The sequence below is a fragment of the Trichechus manatus genome, unplaced genomic scaffold, assembly GCF_000243295.1.
Source record: "Trichechus manatus latirostris isolate Lorelei unplaced genomic scaffold, TriManLat1.0 scaffold00134, whole genome shotgun sequence".
NCBI lineage: Eukaryota > Metazoa > Chordata > Mammalia > Sirenia > Trichechidae > Trichechus > Trichechus manatus.
In genome coordinates, this window is record NW_004444070.1 from 2,311,013 (window position 1) to 2,323,928 (window position 12,916).

The 12,916-nt window shown below is 45.0% G+C and overlaps 1 protein-coding gene across 1 annotated transcript in view; it reads right to left on the minus strand.

Moving 5' to 3' along the window:
* STS (steroid sulfatase) overlaps nucleotides 1-12,916 on the minus strand; it is a 154,160-nt gene that overhangs the window by 25,729 nt on the left and 115,515 nt on the right. The window contains exon 9 of the mRNA XM_023739424.1: nucleotides 3,418-3,577. Within this exon, the coding sequence (XP_023595192.1) occupies nucleotides 3,418-3,577 (160 nt within the window). The remainder of the gene's footprint in view (nucleotides 1-3,417; nucleotides 3,578-12,916) is intronic.

A 12,916-nucleotide genomic window follows, 5' to 3' on the forward strand; every position in this document is an offset into this window, starting at 1 on the left:
CTCTGTGGTGGGGCCGTCCTGTGCACTGTAGGGTGTCTAGCAGCATCCCTGGTCTCCACCCACTAGTCATTCTCTGCGGTGGGACCATCCCGTGCACTGTAGGATATTCAACAGCATCCTTGTTTTTCTACCCAGTATATGCCAGTAGCACCCTAAGTCCAGACAATCAAAAATGTCTCCAGACACTGACAAATGTCCCCTGGGGAAAAGTCACCAGGCGAGAACCACTGCTTAAATCATCCAATTCCCCAGGGCAGGTACATAAGATGTGTAAGGATGTTACAGGGCAGGGCTGCTAAAATGCTTTAAATAGAGTGTTGTGGAAAACCCTATGGAGCAGTTCTACTCAGAGCACGTGGGCTTGCCACGAGTCAGAATTGACTCAATGGCAACTAACAACGAGGATGTTGTGCGATAGTTTTATTCCCACAGGGGGTATGGAAGCAGGTTTCTGTTTTCTAATCTGGGCTGTCTCTAGGATGATAAAGGCATCTGATAGCTGAGTTAGCACCGGGATGATAGCGGGGTTAATAGGGCCTTCGATCTCAGCACAGAGACCGTATCAATGGGGTGACTTAGGTCAACAAGCATCACCAACACCCGTAAAGCGAGTAAGCAACAGAAGGGAGTCTTCAGTATTGAGTAGGTGCTCTGCTCAAGACACGGCAGAAGCACCAAACACTTGGGTCTACCTGAGCAGGAGCCCTGGTGAAGTGCTTGGCTGCTAACCGAAAGGTCTGAGGTTTAAAGCCACGAGCTGCTTCGCGGGAGCAAAGACCTGATGATCTGCTCTCCTAAAGATTTCAGCCTAGGAAACCCTATAGGGCACTTTTCCTCTGTCACATGGGGTCGCTATGAGTTGGAATGGACTCACGGACTAACAGCGACAATCTGAGGAGGCTGTTTCCTTCTTTGACAGGCGTGCGTAAGAAAAACCGACGCACCTTACTCAGCCTCAGACTGAGGTGGCCAAGAGGTTCCAGCATTAAGATGTCCCTTTATTGATGGGGTGACTTCCTTGTTTCTGGTTTTTTACCTCACCTTGCCTTTCCCCAACCGAAGGGAAAACAATTTGAAAGATATTATGAAAGTGAACAGTAGTGATGACTTCAATAAAATGGCCCGTGAGAGAAATGATGTAGTTAATGAGATTACCTGAACGCCGTTTGAGCTACTCGAGGCTGGATTAAGTTTTGTTCCCAGGATGAGAACTAAGACCAACGCGTAGATGGAACAGGGAGTGAGATTTTTGGCTTTATCTAAGACAAACCCTGCCAAAACGTTCATACTCTCCTGTGTTCTGCCACTGGAGTGTAAAAAGAAGATTTTGACAGGAGTAGAAGATCTTACTATTTTCCTTCATCCCTCCCGTTTTATGAGTGTATGATCCTGAATGCATATTCAACGGGGAAAAGAAATGGACTTATATGTATCTTACAACTACTTCTCACTATGTTAGTGAAAAAAATGGCAAATGTCCACATGTCGTCTATACTGTACTTTCACACACTAATGTGTTTCCTCCTCACAACAACCCTGTAAAATCTGAGATACTATTGAAGTCAGTTTTCAGACAAGGAATTAAGGCCCAGGAACGTTAAACAGTCACCCAGCAATGGAAGCAGGATTGGAACCTATGCAGAACCACTCTAGAATCTCTGACCCTACTCCTGCACCAGCAAGGCTCCAGGTGTGGTCCTGAGACCCTTGAGGATCTATGCCAACCTTCAGCAGGTTCGGGAGGTGGAAGTTATATTCATAACAACACTGAGAGGTTATTTGCCTTCTTTACCCTCACTCTTTCAAGAGCATACGGTGGACTTTACCAGAGGCTGTATTGCCTGTGATGGCATCATCATCTTCGCAGCCAATGGAATGTGTGCTTGAGGGCTCTTGCATTAAAAAAAAAAAAAAAATTCCATTTTAATTTCTAATATGATAAGCATTGATAGTTATAACCCACAAAAGTCAAAGATCTTTGGGGTCTTCGATAATTGAAGAGTGTCAAGGGGTCTCAGGATCACAATGTTCGAGCACTGCTGCCTCTTTTGGGTGTGTGCTGGGGTGCTGTCAGGGGCTGTCAAGTCAGTTCTGACTCACAGCAACCCCGTGTACAACAGAACGGAACGCTGCCCGGTCCTGCACCATTCTCACAATTGCTGCTGTGTTTGAGCCCATTGTCGCAGCCACTGTGTCCATCCATCTCATTGAGGGTCTTCCTCTCTTTAGCTGACTCTCTCCCAAGCATGATGTCCTTCTCAAGGAACTGGTCCCTCCTGATAACATATCCAAAGTAAGCAAGACTTCATCTAGTGTTGGGGTAACCTGTTGTCGTCGAGTTGATTCTGACTCATAGCGACCCTACAGGACAGAGTAGAACTGCCCCATAGGGTTTCCAAGCAGCAGCTGGTGGATTCCAACTGCCTACCTTTCGGTTAGAAGCTGAGCTCTTAACCACTGCACCACGAGGGTTCATAGGGGGAGGTATACGTCCAAAGAAGAAATTGGAAAACCCAAAGCAGACATTTGAAAGCTATCTGGAAAACAATGGGGGCACAAACAGTGCAACAGGCTCGAAAACAACGGAGGTGAGAACACTCCGGCGCTGGCTGAGCTGTCGTTCTGTCTTTGGTGCCCCTTTCCTCTGAGTTCTGCAGGCAGCTGCCTGCACGGCATTAGCCTAGCCTACCACCAAACTAATGAAAACAATTAATCAGCGTGCTTCCCTTAAAACTCTTCTGACTGGTAATAACACTTAGGAAGAAACCATTGGCAATGTCATATGAAGTTGTCTTTAAATTTAAGAGGAAGACGTTCCATTTAGAACTTGCTAAATGAAGACATGCTGGGAAATAGAGCCCTCAACTGCAGAGCCAGCTGCCTTTCTCGCTGCTGCAGCAAAGAGCTGCTAAGTAGGGCTGAGAGAAAAGGAAGCATGATTAAACCGGAGGAGGTCAAAGAGGGCAGGTGACAGTTGACCAACGGGGAGCCAGTTAGCAGGACAGGTGGGGAGGACAGTATCAGCAGAAAGTGAAAAGTCACCCAGTCCATATCACTGGTCATTTAAAACAGTCAGTACCTGGGCATTTATAACGCACGGGGATAAAGGAATTGACCAAGGGGTCTTTAAGTTGACACGCTAGGCTGTTACCCAAAAGGTTGGAGGTTCGAGTCCACCCAGAGGTGCCTCAGAAAAAAGGTCTGGCCATCTGCTTCCAAAAAATCAGCCACTGAAAACCCTATGGAGCACAGCTCTACTCTGACACACATGGGGTCACCATGAGTCGGAGTCAGCTCCATGCCAACTGGTGTTTAACCCACCCATAAGCTCCAGAACTGGACACAGATGACAGGTCCAGCCGGAGGTGCCGGCCATCCCGAGGTCCAACCAGGACAGACTCCCCTGCCTCTCAGTACCTGTCCTCGGGCAGTGGCGAGCTGGCAAGCTTGGCCACCGTGGGGAAGATGTCCATGTTGCTCGTGGGTTCATCGGTCTCTTGCCCAGCCTGTATCACGCCGGGCCACCGGAGGATGCCTGGAACCCGAATACCTCCTTCCCAATTGTTTGCTTTTCCTCCTAAAAGTGAAGAGAGGTAACAGGAAGATTTAATCTCCTCAGCACTCACCGCCTTATATAACATGGGCCAGTCAATTTGTTGAAAGAACCTAGTACTCTCCTTATGTTGAGTCAATGAGTATATCATAATGCTATTAATACTAATAAAACATATTGGAGCCCTGGTGGCGCAGAGGTTAAGAGTTCGGCTACTAACCGAAAGGTCAGCAGTTGGAATCCACCAGGCGCTCCTTGGAAACCCTGTGGGGCAGTTCTACTCTGTCCTATAGGATCACCATAAGTCGAAATTGACTCGATGGCAACGGGTTTTTAACTACAGGAATGGTGCCCAGCTACCACTACTGACTAGCCTGATCAGGGTCACAATAGAGGGACCCTGACAAATGGGGAGAAAAATGTGGAAAGGAACCTCAAATTATTAAAAGAAATCCAGACTTACTGGACTGGCTGAGGCTGGAGGATTCCCCAAGACTATTGCCCTGTGATACTCTTCAAACCTTGAACTGAAATTAATCCCTGAGTTCACCTTGTAGCTAAACAGCAGAGTGGCTCACAAAATAAATAATATCACCCATAAGTACTGTGCTCCTTTAAAAAATCACCTACAGGAGACCAAACCATCAACAATTACTTTAAAACAAACATGAGACTGTTAAGGGGGCAGGGAAACTAGATTAACGGAAATGGAACAACCGGAATGGAAATAATGAGAATGTTCACCCATTGTGAAGAATGTAACTAATGTCACTGAACAATTTGTGTAGAAATTGTTCAATGGGAACCTAAACTGCTGTGTAAATCTTCACCAAAAACACAATAAAATACTATTGAAAAAACAAACATACATAACACTGTATACTGTGTTTAGACATGGCGTACTCAGTACATGCAAGGGATACTGAGCAACTTTTCATTTCTTAAAGGTAATTTCTTATAGCTGTAGATTGCAGACTGAATTAGTTTTACAGGCAAGATCTATAAAGTGCATGAACTCCTATGTTTTATATACACAGATTTTAGGCAGAATTCATGTATGAATTCATGTAAGAGTCTGCAGGTTTTCTAGCGCCCTCCTTAAAGAAGTTAAAACTCTTCCCCTTCCTTTATCTTTTCAACATCACCTTGAGGTGCTTTTCTGACAAATACTGTTATTCTTGCTTCCCAGACACCACATCCAAGACATGAAAATTTTAAATAATTTCCCAAAATTCATGCAAGCTGTCAAAGGCAGAGCTGTGAGAGGAATCTCACTATGTGAATTACAGTCTGGTTATCCCTCAGTAGATCAATCTCATAGCAACACTGCACCTTAAATCGAACCACCACAGAAAAAGGGATTGCTACATATCAAAAAAGGACTAGCTGCGTTAATGGCTTTTACATATACTTAGTAGCCCATGAGGGGCACAAATGGTTAAGTGCTCGGCTACTAACCGAAAGGTTGAAGGTTCCAGTCCACCCAGAGGCATCTCAGAAGAAAGGCCTGGCTATCTACTTCTGAAAAATCAGTCATTGACAACCCAATGGAGCACAGTTCTACTTTGACACACATAGGTCTCCATGAGTCACAATCCACTTGAAGGCAATTTTTTTTTTTTAGCCTATTGGTTAAAATAAAGCTGAGGAAATGAATGGGAAAGTTGGCCACTAATAAAATTTTAAAAAAGCACTCCCTAAACATTTATCTTCTAGGTGCAAGGTAGCATTGTTGATTAGACCCTGGAACAGACACAGGATATCCTTGGAAAAACTGGCGAAATCTGAATAATGTGTGTAGTTTAGTTAATGATGCACTGAGATTAATTTCTTAGTTTTGACAAATACATGATGGTTACGTAAAATGTTAACATTAGGGGAAGCTGGATGAACGGTATACAGGGACTCTTGTATTACCTTTACAATTCTTCTGTAAATCTAAACTTACTCCAAAGTACATGGCACTTATGTCCCATGTATAGTAAGTTTTATATATATAGATGAACATTTTATATTATCTACATATAAATATTTTATACTTATGATATATATAAGGATTCCTTGGCTAAATGATTAGGAGCTTGGCTGCTAACTGAAAGTTTGACGGTTTGAACCCACCTAGTCGCTCGGCGGGAGAAATACCTCGCGATCTGCTCCCATAAAGATTTCAGCCTAGGAAACCCAATGGGGGCAGTTGTACTCTGTCATATGGGGTTGCTATGAGTCAGATTGACCCAATGACACCTAACAACTCTCTCTCTATAGATATAGATATATATACACATAATCTGAAAACTAGCTGTGGATGGAACCATATATATGTTGCCCAGTCCTGCACCATCTTTGTGATTGTTGGTATCCAGTCCATTGTTTCCGCCACTGTGTATATTATGTGTTTGTGTATGTGTGTGTATATACACACACACATAGTTCCATCCACAGCTAGTTTTCAGATTACAGATGATTATACACAGGATATGTTCAGGAGGAGAACATTTGAACCCACATCATAACACGCTTAACTCACAGTTCATAATGTATAGTTAGAAAGCGAAGAAAGGCATCAATAAACATAATCCCATACACTTTCCTAAATCCATAAAAGGAGTATTTTTACAACAGCAATGGTAAAATATATATATATATATATATATTTTTCTTTTCCCCCAAAGAGGTGATAAACACACAGCCATATCCTGCCGGTGGAGAAGCATGTTTTATGAAGTAGGATGACACATTTCTGGGCATGCACTGATGAATACACACCCTCGCTCGTCAGAGGGTGTAACTTGCAGGCTCATTCCTGCCGTCACATTTCTTGAAAAGGTGTAAGTTCCACGTGTGCCCGTCAGGCTTACCCAGTACAGCACACTGCTCTCCTGGGCTCTGCCATCTATCATTGTCATTAAGTGGGGTTCACAGGAAGTGCACCCCAGGGCCCGAAGTCAAGAGGATGAACCATGGATACTTCATCCATCCAGCAGATGTTGGAGTAATGATGGACTTTAGCACGTGCCAGGCACTACTCAGGCTCAGTATATGCATTAACTCATTCGACCTTCAGGATCCATCTGGGAGGTAGGGACCTGACTTTACAGCTGCAGATTCTTTCCTCAAGGTTACATGGCAAGGTAGTGACAGTACCAGGTTGAGTTGCTGAGTCTGTGCTACTACTAGACCTTACTGATTCTCAGAACCACACTGCCCTTGTTAGTTGCCACTGAGTCGGCTCTGACTCCTGACAACCCTATGTACAAGAGAACAAAATGTTGCCCAGTCTGGCGCCATCTTCATGATGCTCCAGTCCACTGGGATGCTCCAGTCCACTGTGGCGACCACTGTGTGTTCTGAGTGCCTTCCAACCTAGGGGGCTCATCTTTCGGCACTGTATCAAACAATATTCGGTTACAATCTGTAGAGTTTTTACTGGCTGATTATCAGAAGTAGATCACCAGGCCTTTCTTCCTAGTCTATCTTAGTCTGGAAGCTCCAATGAAACCTGCCCACCATGGGTGACCCTGCTGGTATTTGAAATACTGGTGGCACAGCTTCCACCATCGCAGCAACACGCAGGCCACCACAGTACCAAAAACTGACAGACGGGTGGTGGCAGAGGCACACAGCCAGACACAAAGGTACATGAAAGGTGAGCTCTACCTTATAGAAACTCAGAGTCTCAAAAGATGGCTCAGATGGACCCACAGGTCATTGTGGGCGCCGTGAAAAAGGACAGAACGTCTCTTTTACCTGGGACACCTGCCCCAAGCCCGTGCACTGCTAGCTTTTCAGTTGGGTTTCCAGGAAAAATAAGGTAGGAACAACGGAGATGGAACTGGGGGATAGGAAAAAAACAATTTAAGGAATCTATTTTTTTTCTGGATATTCATGAGCAGAGAAAAAGGCATGCTCTATATTTAAGACTCGATCAAGTAATTGTCAAAGTCACACTTTTAACATCATGATGCCGGGACGGGAAGTCATCAAAGAATGATGGCTGACTTCCTCCATTTCTCTAGGGGAGTGCAGATGCAGAATCTTAAACAATTTACCCCGAGACTCTTGTTAGGAACAGCTGTTTCCAAACAGGGCTTCTATTTCTGTCCTTTCAAAGGCTGCCCCACAGCAGGTCAAACGACTTTTAATGGCAAGAGCATACGCTAGTCAGCTTGGGCTTGATATGTGCGTGGTTTTATAAAGTTTTCCATTCTTCATTCTTCTCCTCCCGGATGTCTCCTCACCCAGGATGACACTGATTCCCTGAATTGCTTCGAACCACGTGGGAGCTGGTGATGAAAGCAATTCACGCTAATTGGTTTCTCCCCCAAGATGCCATCTTCTACATGTTCCTTGATTTATGCATTTTAGGGACTAAGACATGCAAATTATACATGGCAGATATAATCACATGATCCAGGTTTTATCAACCTATTGTCAGCTTATTCTCAGGGCAAGAATGAAGAACAAGGACGTGCTGATGTCGGTACTCAAAAGAGGGGGAAATAACGGAAGGATGTTCCAGTTGTTGTCGTTAGGTGCCGCTGAGTCCCATGTACTACTCCCTGAAAACGGTGCATCCTTTCTCACTTCCTGGAAAGTTCCCTTGCTCCCTTTTCTTTTCGGTAATTGTGACAGGGTGAATGTGTTCGCATGTGGCCAGGGCATGAATTTTGGGGGGCCAAAGGGTGGGATGTTATGGATTGAACTGTGTTGCCTCAAAATATGTGTTGTAAATCCTAATCTCTATGCCTGTGGTTGGAGCCCTGGTGGCACAGTGGTTAAGAGCTATGGCTGCTAATCAAAAGTCGGCAGTTTGAACCCACCAGCCGCTCCTGGGAAACCCTATTGATAGCCAAGGCAGCCAGAAGCCGCTTACCCGCTCCTCTTGTCCGTTAGCAAACAAAACCTTAAGTGACGGCAATGGGTGTGGCTCAACTGGGAGCTGCTCAGACCTACAGGAACTGCCCCTCCAGTCCATTGTCCTCAAAGCGCTGGGTGTGGCTCAGGCCAGTCAAACCCAGTTCACTAGCCTACACGCCAAAGAAAACAACGCAATTTGTCTTACTGCACCTGCGCGCCATGACAACCTATGTAGTCCATAATGTTTGTATGTACTTCCTTATAAGAGACAGTATAAAAGGACCTGCTTCCCTTTGTTGGGGAGCTAGATTTGAGGTATACACCTCCTTGCTCCTTGCCTGCATGCTTGCAATAAACGCTCCTCCTCCCTCCTCCCCTCTCGGTGTGTCTTTATTAATGAGAAGTCGCACCAAGCAGAACGTGCTTTGGGGAACACTATGGGGCAGTTCTACTCTGTCCTACAGGGTTGGTGTGAGTCGGAACTGACTTGATGGCAGCGGGTTTGGTTTTGGTTTGGGTATGCCTGTGCTTATAATCCCATATGGGAATGGGTTGTCTTTGATATGTTAATGAGACAGGAATAGTGTAGGGTATGTCTTGAGTCAATCTCTTGCCACATGATGATCGCCCAGGAGCAGAAACTCACAGAGACAAGGACCTTCCCTCAGAGCCGAGAGACAGAGACAGACAGAGACAGAGAGAGAGACAGAGACACAGAGAGAGAGAGCCTTCCCCTAGAGCCAGCACCCTGAATTCAGGCTAAAGTGTAAGAAAATAAATTTCTGTTTGTTAAAGCCACTCACGTATGCTTTTTCCGTTACAGCAGCACTGGATAACTAAGATAATAATATTTTATCGTGCTTCCAGTGAAGGTTTACACAGCAGTTCAAGTTCCCATTCAGCAATTTCTATATAAGCTGTTCAGGAACAGGAGTTACATTCTTCTCAATGTTTGAACATTCTCGTTATTTCCATTCTAGTTGTTCTGTTTCCATTCATCTAGTTTCCCTGCCCTCTTACATTCTCATCTTTGTTTTAAAGTCATTGTCGACTATTGCTCCTTTGCTCTTGATGTTTGCTCTGCCTGGATTTGCCTCTAACTCCCAAATCATTTCGACCAACCATTGAAAGCCTGGACTATACGCCCCTTCCATTTCCTTGGGCCTTCCATGATCACCACTGCGGGTAATGTCTTCCTATTTTCAGTTTCCAAGACATTTCTCAAGCTTTTATGAGATGTAGTTGTTGTTGGGTGTTGTCGAGTCGATTCAGACTCAGAGCGGCCCCATGTGTTACCAGGTTGAACTGCCTCATAGGCTTTTCTTGGCTGTAATCTTTATGGAAGCAGATTGCCAGGTCTTTCTCCTGTGGAGAGACTGGGGAGGTTTGAACCTCCAAACTTTCAATTAGCAGCAATTAATTCTATGCATGTCTTATCACCCCTGGACCAAGAGTACCCTTGAGAACACATTCTATCTAACTCACTGTTGAATCAACTGAAGTACACAGTATAGTACCTTACAAATGGACAGTGCTCAACATCTATTTTTGAATGAACGAAATAATGAATTAATCAAGGTAGATTATTGCTGGAAAAAACATGATACAGATGAGTGCTGTTATGCATTGAATTGTGTCCCCCAAAAACGTGTGTCAACTTGGCTAGGCCATGATTCCCAGTATTGTGATTGTCCACCATTTTGTCATCTGATGAGATTTTCCTATGTGTTGTAAATCCTATCTCTATGATGTTAATAAGGCAGGATTAGAGGCAGTTATGTTAATGAGGCAGGACACAATCTACAGGATTAGGTTGTATCTTGAGTCAATCCCTTTTGAGATATAAAAGAGAGAAGCAGCAGAGAGACAAGAGGACCTCATTACCACCAAGCAAGAAGTGCCAGGAGCAGAACATGTCCTTTCGATCTGGGGTCCCAGGGCTGAGAAGCTCCTAGACCAAGGGAAGACTGATGCATCACAAGGACCTTCCCCCAGAGCCAACAGAGAGAGAAAAAGCCTTCTCCTGGAGCTGGCACCTGAATTTGGACTTCTAGCCTCCTAGACTATGAGAGAATAAATTTCTCTTTGTTAAAGCCATCCAATTGTGGTATTTCCGTTACAGCAGCACTAGATGACTAAGACAAGTGCAATCTCAAATTCATATTTCCAACCTCTTCTCATCCCTCACCTTTGCTAGGTGGTTTTCATTTCCTTCATCAGTTGTGCATCCCAAAAGTCCTCTTCGCTCCTCCAGAGTCTTACCTAACTCTCAGAAGAAAATATCACCTTCCATTTCATCCAGGAAAAGGAGCTCATGAGCATGAGCTACCTCAACTCCCTGCCCTGAGAGACACCAATTTATATATGGCTGACACATCCTTCCCACTCTTCTGCCTCTTTGTCCCCAAATCCCCTCAGCCTTCTTCTCCCACAAACCATGCCAGACCACGGCACTTCAGTATGCTTCTTCGAAAAGTCAGATGTTCGAACATCCCGTTATCTGACCACACCTCTTGCCTTCTGATGTGGCTTTTTCACCAGCGCACCTAGCCGAGACACTGCAGTGTTTATCTCTGTGGCGTTAAGGCCATATGTTTTGTCAGCTAAAGCCAATGCAATCAAGTCATCTGTCCATGCCACGTCCAAGACTGATTATTCAGCAGTTTGATTGCCTGCTTAGGTGTCAGCCCCAATCTTTCCAAGTAGCTCTTCAATTTTAGGAGTGTTTGCTAATTTCATCCTATCTATTACATCCCCACTCCCAGCTCAGAACACATAAAGCACCATCTCAATCACTTTGTTGCCCAAACCCTGAATTCCGGAGGTCCTTCCCAGGAAGACAGCAGTCCTCGGTGAAAACATCTGTTCTGTATAAATGCAGGTTTCGCAGACTGGTGCTTTTTAGAAGAAACAAAGCTGGAACGCCGTTTGGAAACGAGGGCGGCGTCACTTTGTCTGGCTTACCTTGAACACATCATCAGAAAACACCGATCGCTAGAAAAGGACGTCATTTTAGTAAAATAGAGGGTGAAAGAAAATGAGGAAAACCTTCCGTGAGGTGGACTGACACAACAGCCTCAACAACGGGCTCAAAGACATCAAAGATCCCAGAGATGGCGCAGGACTGGGCAACATTTCATTCCGTTGTACACGAGGTCGCCATGAGTCGGAGCCGATTCCACCGCAAGTAACAAGAACAGCCTTGCCATTCTAAGAGTTGTCGGAGCCCTGGTGGCACAGTGGTTAAGAGCTTGGCTGCTAACCAAAATGCTGGCAGTTCAAATCCACCAGATGCTCCTTGGAAAACCTATGGAGCAGTTCTACCCTGTCCGATAGGCTTGCTATGAGTTGGAATCCACTTGAAGGCAACGGGTTTGGTTTTTTTTTTTTCCTTTTTGGTTTGTTAGTTGCCATTGAGTCGATTCAGACTCACGGCAACCCCCGTGCAGAGCAGAACTGCTCCATAGGGTTTTCAAGGCTGCAACCTTTGAAAAGCAGATCGCCAGGCCTTTCTTCTGAGGCACCTCTGGATGAGTTAGAACCACCACACTGTGGGCTAGCAGTTGAGCGCACAACTGTCTGCACCACCCAAGGGCTCCTGATTGTAAGAGAGTGATGCTCAAATGCAACGGCGGTGCCAATCCTCTCTCGTGAGCCTACTTATCACTTTGATGTCTCCCACACTTCTGTAGTCACCCCCACCCCACCACACCCAACCTCCTTCAGCAGACAACTTCCTCTCCTTCTGCCCTCAACTTCAGCCACTAAGCACTGAAACCCACCAGCATCTTTTCTCCTTACCCCCTCGTAGAGAAGATAATGTCTCTCCTCCTTTCAAAGACCAGTCCTCCATAGACAGATTGGGTTTCATTTCCCATGATCTCCTCAGGAATTTGACATGTTCCATCATCCCTTGCATCTTAACAATCTCTTTATTAAACTGTCTTCGAAACAGTCAAAAGACTCCAACATTCCCCGCTAAAAATTTCCTCCTTTCACTGCCTGCCTTGCCAAATTTCTCAAAAGAATTTGAGAAATTTCTCCCTTTCCACCACCCTTCACTCCATCTGGCCCCTGTCCTTACCTCTCCACTGGAAACAGACTTAGTAACATCACAAATGGCTGTCATGTGCATTAAATACAGCAGACTCTTTGGTTCTCACCTTTACATGGCTTTCCAGCAGCAATGGTTTCTACTGAACTCACCCTTCCCAGAATCTTTTCTTCTCTCCCAGTTTTCTTCCAGTGTCCCCAACCACTCTCTCCCTCTCAATCTTTTTTTGTTAAATCATCATCTTCCAGCTCACATTTTATGTTAAAATTCCTCAATATTTGTTCCTTGACCCTTTTCTCTTCTAACCCTTAATGGTCTCATGCTTTCTCCCCATGTAAACCTAATATGGATCTCTGCCGAGGAGTCCTAATTCCATAAAGGGTACCTCTATCCACACGACCACACAAGCCAAAAACCTAGGAGGCACCCTTGGCTTCTTCTTTGCCTTCAAG